Here is a 24,906-nt window from a genome sequence, read left to right on the forward strand (position 1 = left end):
AGGCCCAGAAGATCTGGCTATGTTTTGCAGGGCAAAACCTTGCCAGAACCCAGAAGCTACGGCCACAACTTCTGCCCACTTCTTTGGTGGCAGCGGCATGCCTGCAGGGCACCGCCCCTTGGATTCCATTGCCTGAGGCAGTTACCTCAGTCTGCCTCATGGACGGACCGGTCCTGGTTCCATCACCAGAGACCATGGGGCATCTTCACTTTTGTGTTGTGCCTTACTTTTAAAATTGTTATTATTTAGGATTCATTCCACAACAACACTGATGTAGAAGGAGCTGCGCTTTCCAACCCAGAAGAATGGAGGCCCCGCTCAGCCCTGTGAGCAGGTGACTTCAGCCTCTTTAATATTTATTTTGCCTTTTGCCTTTGATTGTGTTCTTATCACGATTAACAACTTCAACAATGTTTTTAAGGGCTATATAATAAACGGCGAAATTCTGCAGCATACTTGGCAAGGCTTAAAAAAAAGAATCCTAAGTATTCTTTCAGTTTGAATTGACATAAAGGTAAAGGCGCCCCTGACCATCAGGTCCAGTCGTGTCCGACTCTGGGGTTGCGGCGCTCATCTCGCTCTATAGGCCGAGGGAGACGGCGTTTGTCCACAGACAGCTTCCGGGTCATGTGGCCAGCATGACAAAGCTGCTTTTTGCGAACCAGAGCAGCGCACGGAAACACCGTTTACCTTCCCGCTGGAGCAGTCCCTATTTATCTACTTGCACTTTGATGTGCTTTCGAACTGCTAGGTGGGCAGGAGCTGGGACCGAGCAACGGGAGCTCACCCCCGTTGCAGGGATTCGAACCGCCGACCTTCTGATCAGCAAGCCCTAGACTCTGTGGTTTAACCCACAGCGCCACCTGGGCCCCCCAGGTTGACATAGCTTATCCCTACTCCAAATTGCCCTTATTTTTTTTCACCACAACAGTAGCTGATGTTTATCAAATGTTTGTTCAATAGGGAACAGTACTCTTCACATGGTCAGAGGTACTCGGGTTTGCATTATTAGTCCTTGCATGCTCCAGAGCTCATCTTTGCCTGGCACTGAAAAATAGACCTCAGGCCGGCACCATGTTTCAAACTGATCCCATAATGGAACATAAAGCAATGGAAAGGCTTCTTAGGGATGGAATATGTTGGCTACAGCTGAAATGTAGTGTGAATTCAAAATGAGACTTTTAAAAATACATGAAACGTACCTTTTGAAACCGTCAAATTACCACCACTCCAGGCAGAATCCAATGTACTGCGTTTTCATATTTCAGATTATTGAAAGTCCCAATAATATCCCATGCTGAGATAGAGCAGAACTATTCTGCTGTGGAATCTGTTCCCTAGTGAGGGGTGGCAAAACCAGAGGAATGGTACATACACAATGTAATCCATGTCTGTGCCTGGAATCATTTCTTCCTTCCATTGCAGCAAATCCCAAGATCTAAACAAGCCAGCCGAGGAGAACAAGTCCCAAGATCTAAACGAGCAAGCGGAGGACGACAAAACTCAAAATCTAAGTGAACACACCGGGGACAACAAATCCCAAGATAAAATTGAGCATGGGGAAGATGACATCAAATCCCTGAGTGATCGGAGCGAAAGTGGAAGCAAATCCCCAAACCCAAATGATCTGAGTGAAAACGACAGCAAGTCCCAAGACCCAAATGATCAGAGCGAAGGCAATCCCCAAGACCTTACTGAGCTGTCCGAAGACAGTAAATCTCAAGATCGGAAGGAGCAGAGCGAGGAGGAGCTCGTGACGCCGTCCGGGACATCGGAGCCGCAGTCCCAAGATGGGAAGGAGAATTCTCAGACGCGCAGCTCTCTATCCTGGGGGAAGACGGCAACAGATACGAAGGATGATCTTTCCAGCTTTCTTACTACTGAGCCGAGCACAGCTGCTACCCGCTCCTCGCGCAGCTTCGACAGGTAAGAGAAACAACCGCACAGCCGAAAGTGAGCTGCCTGGGCTTTCATCCTTTCCTTTGGGCTCCAAGTCGAGTCTTTCATGTTGTGTGAACTTTTCAATGTTGGATTTTTTGAATAGTCAAGTTACTGTAAATACTGTCTGTTTAAGAGAAACAGGTGTCTGTGTTTCTGTTAATTGCTCACAGGCATGGGCTCTGCTTCTTGTATATAAGGCTCTGCCAGAAAGCCTTCTGTATCTCTTAGTTAGATCTTTCAGTTTGATCCATTTCGTAGTAGATCACTCTCTCAGTTGTTCTCAGTTTAAGAGATTCCTTAGTTGAATCTTAGTACGAGAGTTGCTTAGTTATAATGCTAGTTTGCTGTTAATTCTTGGGTAGTTTTAATGGGAGTTTTGTGGGAGGTTTGTGGGAGGTTTGGAAAGTGGGTAGATAACATTGCTAAGAGAGAAAGCATTTATCTTTAGTTTAAAGTCTCTTTAGAGTCAGTTTGTTTTTCAGTTAAAGAAACCCAACCGTTTGTATTTTCATCTGCATACTTTTACAAGTGTGCAGCTAGTAAGGGGTTTCATATAAGGGAGATAATTATATATATATGGTGTGTGTGTGTATATATATGTATGTGTGTGTATATATATATATTCCAATATTCAAACGCCCTTCGGTCATACAGCTACGTGGGGCTTGTCTTTTCAGTTTTGTGGCCTTAACCTTTGGTCGCCAAACACTTTTAGTAGAAAGAAATTTCTGTCCAATGTACTATGTCTTTCAAAGCCCCCGAGAATGGATTCTATCTAACTTCTAATGGATTACGCATCAATATTAGGGTGGTTGCATTATGGCCGTGTTACCCAGTTATACCATAAGAGCTGCCATTCCTGAGCTCCTCTCATCCCACTATACCTTAGCAATCACATCTGTGATGGGTCCCGATTTTCCCTTCCTTTTTAGGAAACTCAAAATCTTAAAGAAGGCAGACTGGGACGAGCTGCAGAGTTCGCAGGACGAAGAGCTTCCTTTATCCTTATGGAAGGCTGAGGATGAATGGAGGGGTCACATACCTGCCCAACACGCTGCAGAATGCAGGTTTTCCTATCACACCCACTGCTGCTTCAGCGCAACGGAGTAAGTCGATACAGCAAGTTGTGGTTGAAGGCAGACTCTGGATCTGAGGGCTTGTCCACACTTCCTTTTGTGCCGTGTTTCTAGGCACAAGCCTGGGATTTCCAGATTCGTGTACAAGCAGTCTGCCTGCCTTCCTTCCTTCCTTCCTTCCGTAGGGAACCAGGCAGAGGGCCTTCTCAGTAGTGGCGCCCGCCCTGTGGAATGCCCCCCAACAGATGTCAAGGAAATAAAGAGCTATCTGACTTTTAGAAGACATTTGAAGGCAGCCCTGTTTTGGGAAGTTTATAATGTCTGATGTTTTATCGCTTTTTATTATTATTATTATCATTAATTCTGTTGGGAGCCGCCCAGAGTGGCTGGGGAGGCCCGGCCAGATGGGTGGGGTATAAATGATAAATGATTATTATCCTTCCTTCCTTCCTTCCTTCCTTCCTTCCTTCCTTCCTTCCTTCCTTCCTTCCTTCCTTCCTGTCCCAGCGCTTTCCCCGATAAAACCTGCAATTTACCACTGAATTGGAACAAATGGCAGTGTCAGGACCTTGAGTCATAGACAGGGCACTTTCCCCCGCCCCTACATAGTCCATACACAATCTAGAGCTAGTGCATATATATATATATATATATATATATATATATATATATATATATATATGCTAGTGCATATATATGCACACACACTAGCTGGCCCTGCACACGTTGCTGTGCGTTAGTCTGTGAAATGGAGGGTAATAGCCCCCCTTCAGATCCCCCTGAGCCTCAGGGTCCCCCTGAGTCGAGGCAAGATACTGTGGAGAGGGCAGGTTTCATCCCTGTGTCTCCCCCCCCTGTTCTGACCCATTACGTATCCCTGCCCCCTATTCGGCACCCCACCCCCCACCCCAGGCAGGCCCCTACCTCCGCTTAGCAATGTTGGGCCTTGTTGCTGGAAAAGGCCTGTTTTCAGTTGATTTGGTCTTCAACACCTCTGCCGGATGGATGTATGTGAGTGGTGGATCTCGTGGTGGAGGCGGGGTTTGTGGGTGTGGTGTAGATTTCACAGGAAGGGAGGTGGTGTACTGTGGGAGGAAATCCACTTGAGGGCGCTGTTTTACTTTGTTGAAAAAGAGGTTTGTACCTGCGGAGGTGTGAGGTTTGTAGGATTTTTTTTCTAACAACGCTCGGGGAGTGGCCTGGATCGTTGTGTCAAAAATTTCAGGACGATCGGTCAAGCGGTTACGGAGAAAAGTGGATCCCGCACTTTCACGATTTTTACATTTATATATATAGAGAGAGAGATAAATTTTTTTGCCCCTGAAAAGTGCTTTTCGAGAAAATGTTTTCACTCGTCATGGATTGATTCTGCATTACCCTGCTGTTTGCTCATTTGAAAGCAGATGTAGGCGATCCTGGCAAGGGTGTGTGCATATCAATACTTGCCCAGTAGGTGTGGGGGGGGTATATCAAGACAGCAAACCAGCACTTCCTTCTTCGTTCACCTGGAAGCATGTGCAGGGAGGAAAAGGGGTGGGTAACCTAGCCAAAGGGAGGGATTTCAAATGCTGGACCAAGAAATCCTGGATTGAGAGAAGCTGTATTTTTTGAACTGCAAATGGGTTAGTGTGCAGGCAACTTTCCAAAGCCCTGCCACAAAGAGAAATCCAGGGGGCAACCCCACCCCCCCAAAATGGTTTATTTTCCTCCCTTTACACATTTCCCGCTTCCCACAGGCAGATGATCAGGCACAGCCCAGTGAACCCTGCAAAAGGACCGTGTTACCAAAGCTACTTTCTGAAAAAGCAGCGTGCAAAGATCAAAAGATGTAAGGTGCGTGGCGTTCGGGTTTGGAGCCCCACTCTGTTCTGGTCTCTCCCCCAACTGAGTTGTACTGGTGGTGGTGAAGGTGAAGGAGACATGCCAGCGTGATGTTGTGCCAGCACATCACCTATGTTACTCCAGCCCTGCCTCTACGTCCCCACCGATTTCTCCCAGGTGAAAAGTGGGATGGAGTTGAATTTCCTTCACTGACCTAAGGGACTGAGGAGGTCTTTCAGGCCTGTCGGTCTTTAAAGCTAAGCCCATGTTGCTGTTCCCCTATGCCAGGTCTCCTCCTCAGCCGAGAGGATGCAAAAGGCGGGCAGGAAGGAGGTGAAAGAGAGCAAGCCGTTTAGGAAAACTCAGCCACCAAGGACCACTTCACCCAGTTTAAGGTATCTGGGCAGGTTGGAATATGCATTGCAGGGCGTTGGGCCAAATGACCCTTGCGGTCCCTTCCAATTCTATGTTTCCATCTGACACGATATGACCATAGCTGCCAAGTCTCCCGTTTTTCGCAGGAAACCCCCGTATTTAAACCCGTGTCCCGCTGTTATCCCAAATAGAGAAAAATCCCGTAAATCCCCCGGATTTCCTACCTGCCAGGGAGGCTCCTTCTGCGCATGTCTGGACATGCGCAGAACCGATTTTGGGTGCCGCTCTGCCCATGTCTGGGCACCGGAAATCGGGCAGCGCCGTCACCGGAATTTGCTTCTACACATGTCCAGACATGCGTAGAAGCGACTTCCGGTGCCGCACCACTGCTGATCCCGGATTTTTCTTACCGGGAGCTGGAGGGTATGGCTATGACAGACATGTGTTTAACAAATTAATTAACCAGTGGCTTTGTCAGCCGCTATTAGCTGTGAAGTAACTTCCACATTCAGAATAAATATTGAATAGCCGTGCCAGGGTGGATATGATTTAAATCAAATTGATTTAAATCACGATTTAAATCACTAGTCAGTAAGACTTGATTTAAATCTCTCTCTTCTTCTTTTTTTACAGAAAGATTCATTCTTGCTGGTATAATCTAAGTATTTACAACCAGATGAAGGTTTCATTTTTTTGAATAATAAATTTTCAGAGTAGTTTTTACAGTTATATCAAAAATTACTGATTTGGTTATACTATTAGACATACATAGACAGATAATTATGAAATTATTGCGAGGTTTAATAAGTTAACTGTTTATATCTGGACAACTTTTCTGCTGTACTTTAACCATTTCCTTAATAACGGGAAATAAAAAACAATTTATTTAACTAAAACAATAGCATTATAGCATATGTATCCATGTTTGTTAACTGATGTGGTTAAACAATTTTTTATTTTATTTTTTAAATTTTTATTATTTTCTCATATACAAAACAAATATGTCCAAAATAACCTTAATCCACATTTTCCTATATTGATACACCTCTAATAAACATTGGTTATCATATTAATACAAATCTCTATTTTATACAACTCATACATCTATTATCGTACTATTATACATACTGATGTTTTGCCAAACCCGACTTCCCTTCTTCCCCTCATTTGGTTTTCCAATTTCTTCTCTTATTTTCATATGCTTTCCCCATTCCCCCCTGTCTTTCTCTTTAATATTTTCCATTTTGTCTTATTTACAGACATAGGTATCTATTCTAAACATTTTTTAAAAATTTATTCTAAACAATTTTTTAAATAAAAAAAAGTAGGCTGAGTTTTAGCACACATCAAAAACGTAAATCCTTATTTCCTGATGAATAGCCTTTGGACTGTACTGTAACTTAAATAGAAAACTATCTTTAGAAATATTTTTCCTCCAAAAGCATTTTATTTTAAAAATCCAATTTAAATTTTAAAAATCTGATTTTTTTAAAAAAAAATCATTGATTTTTATCCACCCTGATCAGTGCCAATATCAGAATTGAATATCAAATCATTCTGGGATACAATGCATAAGGGATAGCTGAGAAATCATGCTCGGCTTGTGGGCATCTGGCTAATAATCACTGTTGGAAACAGGATGCAGTGCAAATAAGACTGACATTTTTGGCTTAAAGCAACAGAGGTCTTCCTGGGATCTGGGATTCTATTTTCTCATTTCGGAGCTTGAGTTCTGGCATGCCTAAGAGTGAGTCCCAGAGATGTTTGGCTTCAGGCTGGTCTGCAAATTATGGGCACTGTGTTTCTTTTCTTTTCTTTTTCAAAATTTTGTATTGCTTTTATGAAAACAAATATATAAACAACAAATAACACAACAACAACAACAACAACAACAACAACAACAAAAGAAAACACAACATTACAAACAAAAACAAGAACATATAAAAGAAAATATGCGTTTCACAATTTTTCATCCTTTCTAATCATTTTGGGGTGACTTCCTCATATCCCCCCCCCATACTGCGTTTCACTGTATTTCAACTTTAGCAAATTCTGTTTCCTAACTTTTTAAACATATTTTTTATTTATCTATGCTTATTTTAAATCTAACCATTAACTATCATTCTTTCATTTTATCCTTAATCTTAAAATAATCTCTAAAACTACAACATTATACGCATTTCCAAATCCATTTCAAACTAACTAATATTGCAATATTTCTTCAAATAATCTTTGAATTTCTTCCAATCTTCTTCTACCGACTTTTCTCCCTGGTCACGGAGTCTCCCGGTCAGTTCAGCTAATTCCATATAGTCCATCATTTTCACCTGCCATTCTTCCATGGGCACTGTGTTTCAAGCTGCAGAACATTGCTTTCCCATTTTAACTTTCCTCCTCTCTAGCTGGTCATCGGGATTCTCTCCAGGCCGTGTCCTTCCTAACCGAAATCCCACTACCTGGCCTACTTCAATGCGTCCCTCTTGCCCCGAATGTTTTTGCCTGGCTGGGATGTGTTTACTGAACTCTCAAAGTTGCTATTTTCTCCAGTGCATTTTGCAGTGCTTATGTCTCAACTGTTCCCATTGACACAGCTTAAGTAGTGTCAGGTTCATTTCCGTCACGGCCGTCTTAAGGTCATTGGGCGCCCTGGTGCAGGGATCCCTCGAGCGCCCCCCCTCTTAAAACAAGGAAACTCTTACCTGGCGTGCCGGGCGGCGGGAGCCTCATGGCGGCCCCTGCACCTCACAGCAGGGCCGCGCTGTGCCAGAGGCTGCCTGCCTGTCCGGTGCCACCGGATTGAGTGGGGGAGGGGGCGCTGCTGCTCCGTGCAGCCTTCCTCCCTTCTCCCAACGGAGCGGGGTGCCTGGGCAGGCCAGGCCACGCCAGGTTCCTTCCCGCCAACAGGGCGCTGTGTTTCATTGGTAGAGGTGCTGCCATGTGGCGTCACCTCTACCAATGAAATGCAGCGCCGGGGTGGGGGATGACCCTGGCGCTGCAGAGCGAAACAGGGTCCTAGTGCCCCTGCTCCACTCGCTTCCCTCCCTGCTCTCGCGGCGCGGCTGGTGGAGGGAAAAGGGAGGCCGCCGCGAAGCTCCCCCACTTGCTGGGGCGCCCCTCAGCACCCCCTGATCGCCCAGGCGCCGTGGTGCATTGTGCCACTAGAGTCAATGGGCGAGCCGGGCCTGATTTCTGTTTGGGTACACGCCAGCGGGCGTTGATTGGGCAGGGGGTGCCTTAAAAAAAAAGGTGTTCACACCTTGACTGGAGACGAATTAGGAGTGGCTTAAGGATTCAATTACAATAATCCAATGAAAGCCTCATTATAACAACACCAAAATATAATACCATTAATAATGCTAATCATTCAAACCCCAAATTATACCATTTAGGTGACCCCCCCCCCCTGGTGTGCTAGAATTGATGGTTTGATGATCTACTATGTTTCACAGCAGGGGTGTGAACACAGCCTTAGTGACGTGGATGGTGGAAACTGTAGAACATACGAAAGGACGTTCTTTCATATGTGGTGGACCTGTAAAAGAGTATTGGGAAATAATTCATAATGAATTGGGGGGGAAACCAGAGTCCTTTTTCTTGGGGATAATTCAGACGGAAATTCCCAGGTGTCAAAAAGGTTATTTATGTATGCCATTACTGCGGCCTGTGTTTTGTTAGCCCCAAAATGGAAAAATAGCGAGGTCCCAACTAAAGAAGAATGGCAACTTAAAGTGACAGAATATGCATAGCTTGCGGACCTGCCATATAGAATAAGAGAACAATAACATACATTTAAAGAAGATTGGAAAATGTTTATTGGATATATGGGGGGGGGAATTGTGTACACTTGAAAGCATTGGCAGCATTAAGAGAAATTCAGCAGTGTAATTAGGTTTTGATGGATGTAATAATGGAATACTGAATGGTTTAGGTATTTATGCAAAATGAACCACGGAAAGAGAAGAAGGGAAGTCCTTGATATTTTAAGGTTGTTTAAATGAATATTGTAAAATGTAAAACAGAAAATTTAATAAAAATTATTTTTAAAAGGGAAAAAAAGAAACTAGGTTACTGAACAAAGGCAAAAATTGCCTCTAGCATCCCCCATTACGGGGATGTTCATTAGAAGGTAGCCCTGATGCAAATGTAGCTCTTTGTGGTCTGAAAAAGGTTCCCCATCGTTACAGCAGGGTGACCCTTTTGGCAGCGGTGGGATTCACCTTGTCAGCTTCCAAAGTTTGAGCCAATTTTCTACTTTCTCAGTAGGATGGTAGGTAAAAGTACATATTTTATTTTGTCACAGTTGCAGTTTTATTCCTTTGTTCTCTGTTGCTATGCCCAATCGAAACTGGAAAGATTGACTTGACATCGTGCAGACTGCTGGAAATAACTTGTTGGGGATTGCTTAACCACGCATCTTGCATAACGTGAAGTGTCGGCCATGGCATCATTCCAACACCGGGCGTGAGAATCTCCATGCCAGAACTACTGCTTCTAGAGAGGCAGCCGACGTTGGCATGGAAAGATGCTGCTGCAGCAGCAGCAGAATGGAATATTCCATTACTGGCCAGCTAGTTGAAGCCTCTGTCGTCAATAAATCCGAGTTCATACTGTAAAAGGGAGGGAGGGATAGGCCCGAATCGTAATGATGAACTTGCATGCATGTCTCTCGGCAGGAGGAGCAAAGTTTTGTACAATCTCTACACGACCTTCTGCGATGAGGGAGAGCTGCTTGACACATGCCTTGCTCCAGGAGCAAAAGGTAATGCATGAATTGGAGGAATTGCACCTCTCTTGATGGCAATGTCAGCAAATTTCACTCCGGTAGAAATCTGGGCAAGGGGCACTTGAACTTCTTTTGCCTATGGCTTTGTAAACATGGGTCGTCGCTGCTGCGGCGCATACGCATTCTCCTTTCACTGATGATGTGGCCAGATTCCAGGGAGCACTATAGAGCAAAAATAAAAAAGGGCATCCAGAATTTGAAGCATAAAGCACAAAAACCGCAACCTGCTGAGAAAATTGCATACAGTTTCTAATTTATCTCCACATAGGGGTAAACAATGTGGTAAATAGCAGTGGCACTCGACCCGCTCTGTCATGTCAATCCAAATGAAGTATTACAAGAAATGTTCAAAAAGGACCCAATATATGTGGATCCCATGAAGTGCGAAGTCCATAAGTAGATGCAATAAGTAGATTGTAACCTTTCAGGTCTCAATACAGATTTAGATCTTAACTGTTTCTTATAATTTAAGAACTGTAATCTTGCAGCATTTTGGGGGGTTATCGCTTTAAGACTGAGGCAACCATTGGTTAATTATATACACCTGGAGTTGATACTTTGGCTTTTTGTATAAATTACAGTTTGTAACATGAATGTGTCACGCAATGTCCTGTAATACCATTGTAAAATAAGAATAGAAAGCAGTGTTGGGTATGTATTACTATCTTGTAAATATTACAGGTTTATGATTTTGAGTCTGTTAATCCCAATATGACAAGACTATAGCATTGCATTCATGTACATTTTGTAGATTTCATTACGTGGAAGAAAGGATGTACCTCACCAGATTGCGAAGGGGTTTACAACCTTAGAAATACTGTGGTATTCCTGGTTACAATCTTACGTTGGCCTCAAGCGGCTGAAGAAGCCAAAAGGCGAAACAGGTTGTTTTTATTCCGGAAAACCTTGTTCTGCTTGCATCTACTTATGGACTTCACACTTCATCGGTTCCACATATATTGGGTCCTTTTTGAACATTTGTTGTAATACTTCATTTGGATTGACATGACAGAGTGGTGGAGTGCCACTGCTATTTACTACATTGTTTACCCCTATGTGGAGATAAATTAGACATTGTATGTAATTTTTTGTGTTTTTTGTGGTTTATGCTTGAACTGTACGTGACCTAGGTTTGTTTGGTGTTGGATCCAGAGTTTGAAGACATTCTGGATCCGCCAAGAGGGTGCAGGGACAGGACAACAGTGAAGGGAAAAACCAGATCCGCAGTGTTATTATTTTTTCCAGGACTCTCCAGGGCCTGCACCATTTTTGGTGCCATCAAGAAGGGAAAGATTAACATCAGCAACCTCCTCCTTAGTTTGCACACGCTGGGAATCCTGTTGACCAAATCCGAGATGTACCAAGCTCTCAAGTTCATTCCGATGGATGGTGCGTGCTCTCACTCCCAGGCCTGTGGGTTGTCGGCAACAGTAATTTTGCATTCCTGGAAACAAATGGGGAGGTGGGTGTTTGGAATTTGTGGGATACGTATTGTTACTGGATTGGGCGTTGAGCTGAATGACCTCTTGGGGGGTGGGCCTTCCAACTTGGGGATTCTTGACTAGAAGATTTCTCCAAATGGGTTTTATATCGGTGTAAGGGACCCAGGTGGCGCTGTGGTTAAACCACTGAGCCTAGGGCTTGCTGATCAGAAGGTCGGCGGTTCGAATCCCTGTGACGGGGTGAGCTCCCGTTGCTTGGTCCCAGCTCCTGCCAACCTAGCAGTTCGAAAGCACGTCAAAAATGCAAGTAGATAAATAGGAACCGCTACAGCGGGAAGGTAAACGGCGTTTCCATGTGCTGCTCTGGTTTGCCAGAAGCGGCTTTGTCATGCTGGCCACATGACCTGGAAGCTATACGCCGGCTCCCTCGGCCAATAATGCGAGGTGAGCGCGCAACCCCAGAGTCGGTCACGGCTGGACCTAATGGTCAGGGGTCCCTTTACCTTTACCTTTAAGTTGCCTGAAGCGTGGCTGGTCAGAATTTGTTAGTAGCCTTGGCAAAGTGGCCCAGAACCACTCCTTTGTTAGGGATGCTTCTCAATACCTTGCCTGTTGGGTAAAGAAGTTGCCAAAGGCTGTTCTGGCAGGGAAGTATGGGAGCCATTTTGGAGATGGGCATGTCCTTTCCTCTTCCTTCGGCTGGGAATGATATCATTAAGCAGTGTGTGTAGACTGGGCAGAGACCAACACAGAGCAGGGATGGTTCTGGTAGCATCTTATAGTGCTAGTCGACTGCCCTGTAGGAGCAGTGGACTTTGAGACATCTGACAGAGCATTCAGTGCTGTTCCTCCACTTCTGATCAACCTGTATATTTGTAAGTGAACGCAAATTATAAACGGCCTTGGCCCAGTATACCTGAAGGAGCGTCACCATCCCCATCATTCAGCCTGGACACTGAGGTTCAGCTCCGAGGGCCTTCTGGCGGTTCCCTCATTGCAAGAACCAAGCAGAGGGCCTTCTTGGTAGTGGCACCCGCACTGTGGAACGCCCTTCCAACAGATGTCAAGGAAATAAGCAGCTATCCTATTTTAAAAAGACACCTGAAGGCAGCCCTGTTTAGGGAAGTTTTTAATGTTTGATGTTTTATTCCGTTTTTATCTTTTGGGAGCCACTCAGAGTGGCTGGGGAAACCTAGCCAGATGGGTGGGGTATAAATAAATTTTTTATTTTTATTATTATTTATTACAGCACTCTTGTAATCCTCCCGTGACTTTCCAAAGGAAACAAAATCTGTGTATGTTCTGCACCCCTGAAACCTTTTACTGCTCCGAGAATGTCCACAGCAATTTGAAAACAACTAAACCAAACACATTTTATACACCTTCGCACAAACAAAATCAAAATTGATTTTTTTTTAAATCCAAATTTTTCAGCTTCATGTTTTAGCTTTATTAGAAATACTAAATAATAATTGCACAGCCATCAAAATATATTTTGCAGCAGCCATCAAAACATTTTTCCTCAACCTGTTCCACTCACTTCTGAGCATCAGCGCAAATATCTGTGCACTGCACTGACACCTGAAACTTCCCTACCTGGGGGGGGGGGATAATCCCTGAGTCTACAATTTGATGTTAAAATTTTCATTGATGACTTTGTGAGAAATCACAAAATTCATGCATAGCTGCCAAGTTTTCCCTTTTCTCGCGAGGAAGCCTATTCAGCATAAGAGAAAATCCCTTAAAAAAAGGGATAACTTGGCAGCTATGATTCATGTGATTTTAGAAGCTAAATGGCAACATCTGGAGGCACATGACTGAGGTTCAGTTGCGGAGCACATTTTGTACTGCCTACTCCACATCGCTTACCAATTTATCCTGCCTCTTCTTCTCAAAATAGTGCATGGGAATCTGGATTTTGCTGACTTCCTGGACATTTTGAAGACCACCCCATCCTTCACAGAAAGAGAGGGTACGTGGAGGGGGAAATTGTGGGAATGTTGAGGAAAGTAGGAGAGGATATATTGATTAAATATTATCCCACCTCACGCTAGTGAGCAAGCAGCAGAGCACATTCCCTTGCACATTGCGGCAAGCAAGTTGATGGATTCATTGATGGATTCAATCATTTAAGTTAAGCAATCCAGTCTGGCTTGTCCAGCCTGGTGTCGCGGTCTGGTTGGCGGGAGGTAGCAGTCCCGACTCAGGACGTCAGGACCAGAGGCAAGATGGCAGAGTGGAAGCAGGAACGGGAGTCCAGGTGGCGTGGGGCTGCGGGGCAAGCAGCAGGAAGTCGCAGGGTCAAAGAACCGAAGGTCGGGAAGCAGGGTGTCACAAAGGCGAAGGTCTGAAGGTCGAGGAGCAAGGAGTCAGGAAGGCAAAGGTCCAAGGGTCGAGGAGCAAGGTGTCGGCAAGGCAAGGGTCCAAGGAGCAAGACGTCAGCAAGGCAAGGGAGCAAGGCAAAGGATCAAGGAACAGGAAGCCAGATGCAACAAGGCAGGGATCACGTTGCTGTGGCAAAGAGCTGAAGGGAAATGCTGAGCTTTTATCCCTCCGAGCTCTTGCCACCAGGTGCAGTGAGTTTTCAAGTGGCCTCACCTGAGTGGCCACTCCTTGCTTCTCCAGCACAAGCTGAGGCAGGCCCCAGTCCTGCAAAGCACTACAGGCCCCAGAGCCTGACTCCTGCCCATACTCCTGACACCTGGATTGTTCCTGGTAAGTTTCTCCTTTTATTTAAAACAATAATAACGCAACAGCCTTGTTTAAAAGTAAGAGTAAAGTCCACAGTTCCCAGCAGTATTCTGAAGGCAGGTTTTATCTTGTGGTTACAGTTACATTTGTTGAGACAATAAGTCTGAGCTAGGCCTCAGACATTCTACCTTGTGGCTTCCATACTCTGTAAGGATGAGCCATGTGCTGCTGGCTAGGAGCCAGAAGAGAGAAAGATAGCTGCATGGCTATAGCCCTTTTATAGGGTCTGCTAGGGTCACGCCCATCTACCTGGTCACACTCAGGGGGAGGATGCTCCAGAACAGGTATGACAGGAAGTCCTTCCTGTCCGGGGCAACATTCCCCTGTGTGTCCACTCTAGGCAACAGGAATTGTTGTATTTGACAGAAATGGAGCAAAATATGGCTGCGTTTCTCATCGTTTGACCTAGGCTGAGTATACACTCTACCATTCAGCTCATCCTTTTCCTCAAAGGATTCTGGCAACTTCTGCACTATTAAGGATTGCTGGGAATTGTAACACCAGGCTTGGCTGCACCTGCCTTTTGCCCTGTTCTTTGCAGTCACAAGTTCACGGTTATGAGTGTGAACATCGCAGCAGCTCGGCCAGTCAGTGTCCTTAACTTCACTGACACCGGTATAGTAAAATATGGCTGACAGGGCCCAAGTGTGAAGTTTGCTAAACTACTCCTTGGCAGGGAGAAACTAGGGCAAATGTAGTTTCCCTTGCAACACCCTGCTTGCCTGAATAATTCCCCCCACTGGAGTATATTGGAATTAAGTGGTTATCTTGTGCATACTAATAGACTTCTTCTTCTTCTTCTTCTTCTTCTTCTTCTTCTTCTTCTTCTTCGTCTTCTTCGTCTTCTTCGTCTTCTTCGTCTTCTTCGTCTTCCTCCTCCTCCTCCTCTTCCCCTGCACAGCTCTCAAGAATGCTCTGTTCATTTTCAAAAACATTAGGAAAGACATGGTGGCCATTGATGACTTAGAGACCGTTTTGGCTTGCCTGGGGGTCAGTCTGAGCCCCAAAGTTATACAACATGCAGTGGGATCCGTCCGGGTTACCTGTAAGTATCCACCTATTTCAGTGTGCGCTGAAGTAGGAGGGGGGGGGGTGCGTGAATGCACTGAATGTTTCGCTGGTGGGCTGCAAATTTCAGCCAGGCCTCTCTAGTCCTTGAGCTCAGCAAATGTTCTCCTCATCCAGGGACAGAAAAGAACTTTGGAGGTTCATTAGCATTATATTAAAAGACCTCAAATTCTCTTCCAGCTCAGATTCATGCCCAGTCCTGAGAGGAACATCTGGTTTTCCTGGCCTCCCCTCTTGAAAGTAACAGAGCTACATCCCTCCATAGTTATTCACCACTGAGCCAAAATTTCCATCTGGAATATTTTTCTTTCGCAACTGGGAAGTGAGATGGAGAGGGCAAAAGAAAGAGAGCGGGGTGGTGGTGCATAAAATCTAAAGATTTTTAGGGTTCAGAGAAAATAGAAAAATCCTGCAGTTTAGCATCAAAATGTCCCCTCCCATAGGAGCCTGCCTGCAGCTTAAGATCATTGATTCCAAATCCACATTTGCTTGGAATAAGGAAGAGATTTTTTTTTTAACCGTTATTGGACTCATACTTTGAAACTCCCTGCCCAGGGAAGTTTGTTTCCCCTACCCCCCCAACCCCTTTTTGGCCTGCCAAAGCATTAAAAGTATGGTTTCTTAAGTATGCTGAGAGTTGGTAGGGGGCCCCTATTCCCTTCAAAGAGCTACCATTCCCAAAGTTTTCTGGGAAGAGGGATTGACTCTGGAATTTACAGCTCTGTGATGGAAATAGGTAAAGGGACCCCTGACCATTAGGTCCAGTCACGGACGACTCTGGGGTTGCGGCGCTCATCTCGCTTTACCGGCCGAGGGAGCCGGCGTACAGCTTCCGGGTCATGTGGCCAGCATGACTAAGCCGCTTCTGGCAAACCAGAGCAACGCACGGAAACGCCGTTTACCTTCCCGCCAGAGCGGTACCTATTTATCTACTTGCACTGCGTGCTTTCAAACTGCTAGGTGGGCAGGAGCAGGGTCCGAGCAACGGGAGCTCACCCCGTTGCAGGGACTCGAACCGCCAACCTTCTGATCGGCAAGCCCTAGGCTCAGTGGTTTAACCCACAGCGCCACCCAACCCATAGCGCCACCCAAAGCCTCCTATTTCCAGCTCTCAGAACCCTTTACAAACAACACTTCCCAGAATTCTTTAGGGGAACCTGATGTCTGTTGTAGGTGCAATGGTACTGCCTTTACTATGTAGTGCAGATGGTCCCAGAATCTGACATCCAACCCTGCAGAATACAGCTGGCCAAAGGTTAACAAATTCCCAATTGCAAATCAGTTGCATCAACACCAGCTGCTGAAGAATGCTCCTCAGCCTGTTGGTCTGGAAGATCAACAGGACTAGACAACATTGGTGGACATCACTGGGAACCTTGAAAACAGGAACCTTTAAGCATGTGGGTTTAAATGGAGGGAGGCATTCCTTTGCATAAGCAGGACCCATTTCCTTTCATTCTGTTACAGGGGATGGGAAAATAAACATCTCAGAATTTCTGTCACTTGTGAGAGGACCAACAGTTTGCCATAAAGGACTAGGTAAGTGATTTTTGCCCATAAATTGGACTGGGGTCTATCTAAAGGAAGACTCCTCTTTGAAGCAGAAGAGGCATAGTGATTGAAACAAGTGTTTTCATAGGATTTCCACGGTGTTCAAAGTGCTTCAGAAACGTTTGCTTCTTGTAGAAAAATCTGTGGCCATCCATATGTTGCTGGAACACAACTCCCGCCATTTTTGAACATTGGTCCTCCCGGCTGGGGCTGATGGAAATTGGAGTCGAACAACATTTGGAGAGCCAGAGGTTCCACATCCTTACAGCGACATTGTACAACTGGTTTGAATTATTAACCTGACATAGCAGAATAGGATTTGGGGGGGGGGCAGGACTTGAGGGGGGGGGAGAAAGTAAAATACTTGGCTTAGTATGTGTAAAAGATTTACCCACTTTTAGAGCGTCATGAAATTCTACTCAATATTGAGCCAGAGCAGAACTCCAACATATAGTTATCAGAGTAAAAACTTAAAACTCGTTGCAGGATTCCCAAAAGATTGACCGGAGGCAATTATATTTCATCCAGCAGAGCTTTACTGCTACTGAAGGCAAATGAGCAGAATGGTCACAAATCCAATACTGTACATTGAGGATTGGCACTGTCCATAAGAAATTCAGTTGCAGTAGTCTTAACTTAAACGTACAGTAACTTCTGTATGAGTCTAAACCCGAACAGTAAGCATACTATGTACAGAACATCACATGAGAAGGAAAAGAGAGAGACAGAGAGAGAGAGAAAGTATGAAATCCAGGCTCCTTCTGGCCTTACTTTTATAGTCAGCATGACCTTGACAGAAAGAGCTAAGAGAACCAGTTTGAACCAGCTGTACTCAGCTTCTCTGAAGGAATGACCTCCAGAATAACCATCATGAACCTTCTGCTTGTTTCTTTCACGCAGAGAAGCTTCCAGAACCATAGCTGTCAAATTTTCCCTTTTCGCACGAGGAAGCCTATTCAGCATAAGGGAATTCCCCTTAAAAAAAGGGGAGAACTTGACAGCTATGTTGTTATGTACTGAGCTGAATCCTAGAACAATAGGATTCAGAATCAGCAGTCTGATTGGTCAGCAGGAGCCACCCAATCCAACTCCAGGTGGAAGTGAATCCGCAACCTGATTGTCCTGCAGGAGTAGCCAATCAGGCGGCTGGTAGAAGTGAATCTGCAACCTGATTGGCCTGTAGGAGCAGCCAATCAGGCTGCAGGCAGAAGTCAATCCACAACCTGATTGGCCCACAGTTGTATCCCTGAAGTAGCCAATCACGCTAGGCCCATTGTGTAAATAATGTATATAAGCAGATGGTTTTGGGAAAAGAGCCATTGAATTAATTAGAATAGGAAAGATCTCGACACATCAGAGCAATACTTTCTGCACTAAGTAATGCAAACTGACATAGAGAGGCCTGCCTTCCTTTGTTTTCTGTACGAGTCACTGATCTGGAAGGGGGCAACCTAAAAGGAGGTAACCCTAGAGCAGTGACTTCTGGAGAAATGCAGTGGGGCAGGTTCCGTCAACAGACGATCATTCTCCTGTGTCTGCATGGAGAGTAAATGGCCTTGGCTCTGTACACTTCAAGGAGCGTCACCATTCCCATCGATCAGCACTGAGGTACAGATCCAAGCACCTTCTTGGGGTGCCTTCACTGCGGGAAGTGAAGCTACAGGAAACCAGGCAAGAGGGTCTTCTCAGTGGTGGCACCCACCCTGTGGAACACCCTCCCATCAGATGTCAAGGAGATAAGAAACTACAGTGGTACCTCTACTTACGAATAACTCTACTTACGAATGTTTCTACTTACAAATGGAGCTCCGTCCGCCATCTTGGATGTGGTTTAGATAGGATTTTTTTCTACTTACGAATTTTTAGATAGGATTTTTTTCTACTTACGAATTTTTTCTCCCAATGCATTCCTATGGGATTCAACTTACACTTTTTTTCTACTTACAAATGTGCGTTCGGAACGCATTAAATTTGTAAGTAGAGGTACCACTGTATACAACCTTTAGAAGACATCTGGTGGGTGGGGCACATTAATAAATTAATAAATTATCATTATCATCCTCATCCTCATTATTAGCCAGTCCTGCCAGAGCACTAGATCTTGATGAGCTGCAGCAGGCAGCCTTCTCTCTGCGTACGTATTTTTGGTTCATTTTAATTTTATTTACTTCTCGCTGAACTCTTAAGAGCTCTCTCACGGCACACTAATGCGCCCCTGCCTGCACACAGTTTAGATTGGCACTGTCCAATCTAAGTTGTTGTGCAAAATATTTTTGTTTCAGAAGTATTTAAGGGTTATACTGGAGATGCCTTGTTTCAGCTGAAGCTGCAGAATCTGATAGGGTCTCTTTTGCTTCTCTCTGCTACACCTGTAGATGAAAGCTCTACTTGGGGGTCTTCCCGGGGCTTTTCTAGTAACACGGATGATTCAGAGACCCAGTGGAGAATACTGCCTGCTCATACTCACCCACCTCTGTTCTACAATCCTGATTACGACGCCGCTCTTGCCCAGCTACGGAAGAGGAAAAATAAATCCCAGAAACCTGCTGAGCCTGAGGCTGAGCAGACCAAACCCAGTACTGAGGTCCCTGAAAGCCGTGTGGAAGAGAAGAGCATTGAGTGGCCAAAAGTCCGACGAGGCTTTGGCTACACAAGCCAGGACACTCTGTTTCCTCTCTCCTCCACCTTATCCTTGAAAGAAGATGCCAAGATTTCCGCCCAGAAGGCAAGAAAGATGTCCTTGATTGCGAGCCAAGCAGAGGAGCAACCTTTCTCGTTGATCAACTATGACTTGATCCAGAAGCAAAAGAAAAAGAAGAGGCTGTCCTTCCAAAAGGATCTTCCAACGAGGTATGAATTTGAAGAGGCCTTCCAAACATCAGATTCCGAAGGTGAAGGCAGGAAACCATCGGAAGTGGTATCCGACGAGCAAGGTGGGTTTTGAAATGTTGTCCATTCAATGCAATACATGCTTGAACTTGCACATTTTGAATCGAATGAACTGGAGGGGTGGTTGCCGTTTACAATATGGGATTTGTCTTCTAATGAATAATAGGGAGCCAGGGTCAAGGACAGCGGGGGTTTTTTTTAGTCTGATTTCTGCTAAGCCCCTACTCTGCATGGCTAGGGGCTAGTACTGAGAAGGCCCTGGTCCTGGTCGAGGCCAGCCTAACCACCTTGTGACTTGGGATCTCCAGTATGTTATTATTTGTGGACCTTAATGTCCTCTGCGGGGCATACCGGGAGAGGCGGTCCTGTAGGTACGAGGGTCCTTAGTGCCGTTTCATTCACTCACTTTTGTACAGGGCATCCGCACGAAGCTGTCATCCAACCATTGTTATCCGGTATTTTCACTGTGGTTCTGTTCTTTTCTTTGACTGTGCATCTTTCCAAAGCATTTGGGTGATGCATCAGTAAAAGAGAACCAATCACATCTCAGCACACATTTCTATGTACACATCCCATTATGTTCAGTCCAACCACTCAGCTTGACATGGCTGCTGCTTGTGGAGCCAATAGAAGCTCAGCAAACATTCATTATAACCTTTGGTGAGGGTGCAATTTTTAGAGCCCATATTTGCTTTCGTAATCAATCTTTTAATTATTATTAAAGTGTTCCCCCCCCTTTTTCATAAAAAAAACCTAATGATATTAATATAAAGTTTTATAGGAATAGGAAAACCCAACAACCCTATTTCTGATCACTGCTGAAATGGCAGTAACTGGAATGGTTTTTAATAATAACAATAATAATATTCATTTCATGGCTTTACTGTGCTTTTATAGCATCATGGGTGCTTCCTGACGGGATTAATTTGCAAGCGGACCATTTGAGATACTGCATATGGGTTTTATATCTCTCTTGAGTTTTACCCAGAAAGGGTAAATCCAGATTAAATTGGGGACAGGGAATACCGTAAGTTACGGCATTTTGATGCTGATGACATTATGTAGATCAGAATTTTCCAAGCTGTGTGTCGCAACATGTTAGTGTGTCGGTTGCAATGTGTAGGTATGTCTCGTGAACGCTCCCTGTGCTCCTCCCGGAATTGGAAAGAGAGCGGGCAGCCCTTTACAGTTTGCTGGTAGAACTGAATTAGTGTGTCACGAAATGATGCATGTCACCAGTGTGAAAACTTTGGAAAGCTCTGGTGTAGATGCTGCAAACAGCCATGGTGGTGGCAGCAACAATTTGCAAACCCAAGAAGCATTAATCCTACCAAACTTGCCCCCAGATATCTGGAACCACACCCTTTAATATCATAATGCACAACAACAACAACAACAACAATAACAACAACAACAACAACAACAACCCCATGATGCTGTTGTTGCATGATGTTGCATGATGTTGTTTTGTAGTTGGCTGTTGTGGTGATGTGGGTGGCACTGTGGTCTAGATCACTGAGCCTCTTGGGCTTGCCGATCTCTGCTGTTTGAATCCCTATGACAGGGTGAGCTCCCATTGCTCTGTCCCAGCTCCTGCCAACCTAGCAGTTCGGAAGCATGCCAGTGCAAGTAGATAAATAGGTACTGCTGTGGCGGGAAGGTAAACGGCATTTTCGTGTGCTCTGGTTTCCGCCACGGCGTCCTGTTACACCAGAAGTGGCTTAGTCATGCTGATCACATGATCTAGAAAGTTGCCTATGGACAAACGCCAGTCTCCTCGGCCTGAAAGCGAGATGAGCGCTGCAACCCCATAGTCGCCTTTGACTGAACTTAACTGTCCAGGGGTCCTTTACCTTTACTTCCCAGAACACTGAGCAAATTCTAGGGGCCAGACTCCCAGGTTTACTTTCCTATGGACAAGAGACCACTGGAGACCAATGTCTTTGTAGTTTTGCTTTATTTTCAAATATATAAGTAGAGCATAGTAGAAGCAAATAAACTCTCCTAAAGCAGGCAGAAAAACAGCCAAGCTTGCTTTGGATTCCACAGGCAGTGCATCTCACACTGCATCACTTACCAGTACAGCCACTCAGAGTTCTTCTCCCCTCTCTCCCTTTGCCCTTCTCTTTCTCCTTCTTTGCCAACTACAAAACTGTGCTGGTCCAAGGGTAATCCAAGAGGCGAGGTCCAGGGCCGGTCCAAAGTCTAAGGAATCAACGAGGGGTCCGTCCGATGAAGCTGAGGCAGGGTGCAGGGCAGGAAACTAGGTGAGGTCAGGAATAGGAACACAGGCAGGATCTGGCAAGCAGCAATATTGCTCCCGCAACCTGGGGTCTGTCCGCCTTTTATCTCTGACAAGGTAATGGCCAGTCCCGATCCCCTGATGACTCACCACCCTGCCTTGCCTGAAGGTGAGCACTCCTCCTGCACATAGCTGCCAAGTACCCCGTTTTCCCCTGGAAACCCCCGTATTTTCTTACCGTTTCCTGCAGGTGTCCCGAATGGCAAAATACCCCGTATTCCCCTGGATTATGGAGCTCCTGCCGGTGGCCATGTTCTTCTGGTGCTGCGCCGGCACCGGAAGTCACTTCTACGCACTTCCGGACATGTGTAGAGGCGACTTCCAATGCCGCTGTGCCCATTTCCAAAATGTCCGCAGCGCCAGAAGTCGCTTCTACGCACTTCCGGACATGCATAGAAGTGACTTCTGGCACTGCGGACATTTTGGAAATGTAGAGCTGTAGAGCTGGAAGAGACCCTGAGGATCATCTAGTCCAACCCCCTGCAATGCAGGAATATGCGGCTGTCCCATATTACAGGGGATCAAACCTCCAACCTTGGTGGTATCAGAACCACGCTCTAACCCAGGCATCCCCAAACTGCGGCCCTCCAGATGTTTTGGCCTACAACTCCCATGATCCCTAGCTAACAGGACCAGTGGTCGGGGATGATGGGAACTGTAGTCCAAAACATCTGGAGGGCCGAAGTTTGGGGATGCCTGCTCTAACTAATGGAGCTATCCAGATATTCCCATCAATCGAGGCACATTTAACTTCTTTTCTTAATCCTCACCCACTGAGGAAATAAAAGCCAAGTCATTTCCTCTCCCCCTTCCCTTCTAAGTGATCAACTTAATATGTCCTCGCCAGCCAGAGTCAGTAACGTTATGCGTGGGCAGAGAGGAGTAAGCTGTGTTAAAGATGAGGAAATGCAGAGCAAAAAAAGCTATGCCTCTTCACTTCGGAGAGCAAGCAACGACATGGCAGGGGGCTTCGCAAAACATCTGATCACATGGGCAGCCAAGATAACCTTACAGTGGCGTTTTCCTGACAATTCTGGACATTCTACTTGCTATGAGAAACACCAGTGTCGTGTTGTACTGGAATCCAGCATTGCCTGAGCTCTGTGAGTGCAGCTTTCTCCCGATTGAAGTGCAGAGTGTTTGAGGACCAGGACATTCGCAGGGAAACCAAAATGCTTACTTACAAAGCTATTGTACTACCAACCTTACTGTATGCTTGTGAAATGTGGACCACTTATAAATGCCATCTCCAACTCCTTGAAAGATTCCATCAACGGTGTCTCCAAAACTTTTTAGGTATCACCTAGGAAGACAGGCGAACTAATATCAGTGTACTAGAAGAAGCAAAGATCACCAGTGTCGAAGCAATGATTCTTCAACTACATTGAAATACTGTAGTCATGTTGTTCGGATGCCTGATTATTGTCTTCCAAAGCAACTACTCTATTCCGAACTTAAAAATGGAAAGCATAGTGTTGGTGGTCAATAAAAGAGGTTCAAAGACTCTTTCAAGGCAAATCTTTAAAAATCTAGCATTAACACTGACAACTACGAAACACTGGCCTACGAATGCTCCAATTGGAGAACGGCCTTTACCAAAGGCGCCACGGGCTTTGAAGACGCTCAAACTCAGGACGAAAGGGAGAAATGTGCTAAGAGGACGGCACGTTTGGGAAACCCTCGCCATAATCAAGTTCTGCCCAGAAACCTATGTCCCCACTGTGGAAGGACGTGTGGATCCAGAATTGGCCTCCACAGTCACTTACGGACTCACTTTTGAAAACCGTGTTTATGGAAGACAATCTTACTTGGCTACGAGTGATCGCCAAAGAAGAGGAGTTGTACTGGTATTTCTCACAGCAAATGCACAAAGCAGATGTCTAAAGCATTTCTGTGTGCGTGAATCTGAGTACCCTGGACAAAACACAGCTCCCAGAGATGTGTTTAATGGTGTACGTGCACTTTGCATGTTTGCTGCAGGAAACACTAGTGCCTTTTCACACATCACATGGGGCAAACACACCTTGGCCTCTGAAAGTGCCCTCGGCAGAGAGCCCCAGCCAGTTTTGACTCCCTAAGGAGCACAATCCCTGCGTTTGTAAATACAGGCCAGTCTCCAGTTATCATTCAGCTTTGTTTTCAAGTGCTTGAAACCTCCCAGCTATGCACCTAAGAACAATTGTAAGTATCCACTGGATCATCCCAACTTGGCCCGCAGAGCACGATGCGACTGCTACCCTCAGTTTGTGCAGAGCTCAGGTTTCAGCTCTGTGCGACGAAGTTGCCTTTTCAAAGGGTGCAAAACACCACTCCTCGTGAACGATCGCTTTTTTCACGTGAAACAAAGCCAAGTGCTACGAGAACACGAGAAAATCCTGCTGGATGAGGGCAGTGGCCCGTGGGAAACCTGCAAACAGGATGTGAGCACAAGAGCACTCTTCTGTAGTTTCCAGAGATTGGCATTCAGAAGCATTCATACCTCTAACTGCAGGGGCAGAGTATAACCATCGCAACTGGCATCCACTGATAGCTTTCTTATAGCTAGATTTAGCTTCATAGAATCATAGAACTGGAAGGCTCATGATTAGTCCAACCCCCTGCAATGCAGGAATATGCAGCTGTCCCATGCGGGGATCGAACCTGCAACCTTGGCATTATCAGCACCATGCTCCAACTATCTAGGCTCCTTCATGGATTTGTCTAACCCTCTTTTAAATGAAAAGATTCCAAGAGCTCTGGCCCGGTAATGGAATAATTTTTAGAAAATTTTAAGGTGAGAATAAGAAGCCAAATTCCAGTAGTAATCCAGTTTTTAGAAACCCAGGGCAAGGCCCTGTTTCGGTTTATTCTCCATCAGCTCTAGTTTCACAGTTTCAAGGTCAAAGCATACCATTCATGTTTTTCTAA

The 24,906-nt window shown here is 45.4% G+C and overlaps 1 protein-coding gene across 1 annotated transcript in view; it reads left to right on the forward strand.

Moving 5' to 3' along the window:
- Positions 1-305: 305 nt before the first annotated feature.
- LOC118094582 (uncharacterized) overlaps positions 306-24,906 on the forward strand; it is a 127,964-nt gene continuing 103,363 nt past the window's right edge. The window contains exons 1-11 of the mRNA XM_088655102.1: positions 306-334; positions 1,426-1,926; positions 2,874-3,047; positions 4,754-4,850; positions 5,127-5,233; positions 9,887-9,972; positions 11,242-11,385; positions 13,339-13,410; positions 15,091-15,234; positions 16,725-16,796; positions 19,184-19,741. Coding sequence (XP_088511228.1) covers positions 306-334; positions 1,426-1,926; positions 2,874-3,047; positions 4,754-4,850; positions 5,127-5,233; positions 9,887-9,972; positions 11,242-11,385; positions 13,339-13,410; positions 15,091-15,234; positions 16,725-16,796; positions 19,184-19,741 — 1,984 coding nt within the window. The remainder of the gene's footprint in view (positions 335-1,425; positions 1,927-2,873; positions 3,048-4,753; positions 4,851-5,126; positions 5,234-9,886; positions 9,973-11,241; positions 11,386-13,338; positions 13,411-15,090; positions 15,235-16,724; positions 16,797-19,183; positions 19,742-24,906) is intronic.

This window comes from Zootoca vivipara, chromosome 12 (genome assembly GCF_965207765.1).
Source record: "Zootoca vivipara chromosome 12, rZooViv2.hap1.1, whole genome shotgun sequence".
Taxonomy (NCBI): domain Eukaryota; kingdom Metazoa; phylum Chordata; class Lepidosauria; order Squamata; family Lacertidae; genus Zootoca; species Zootoca vivipara.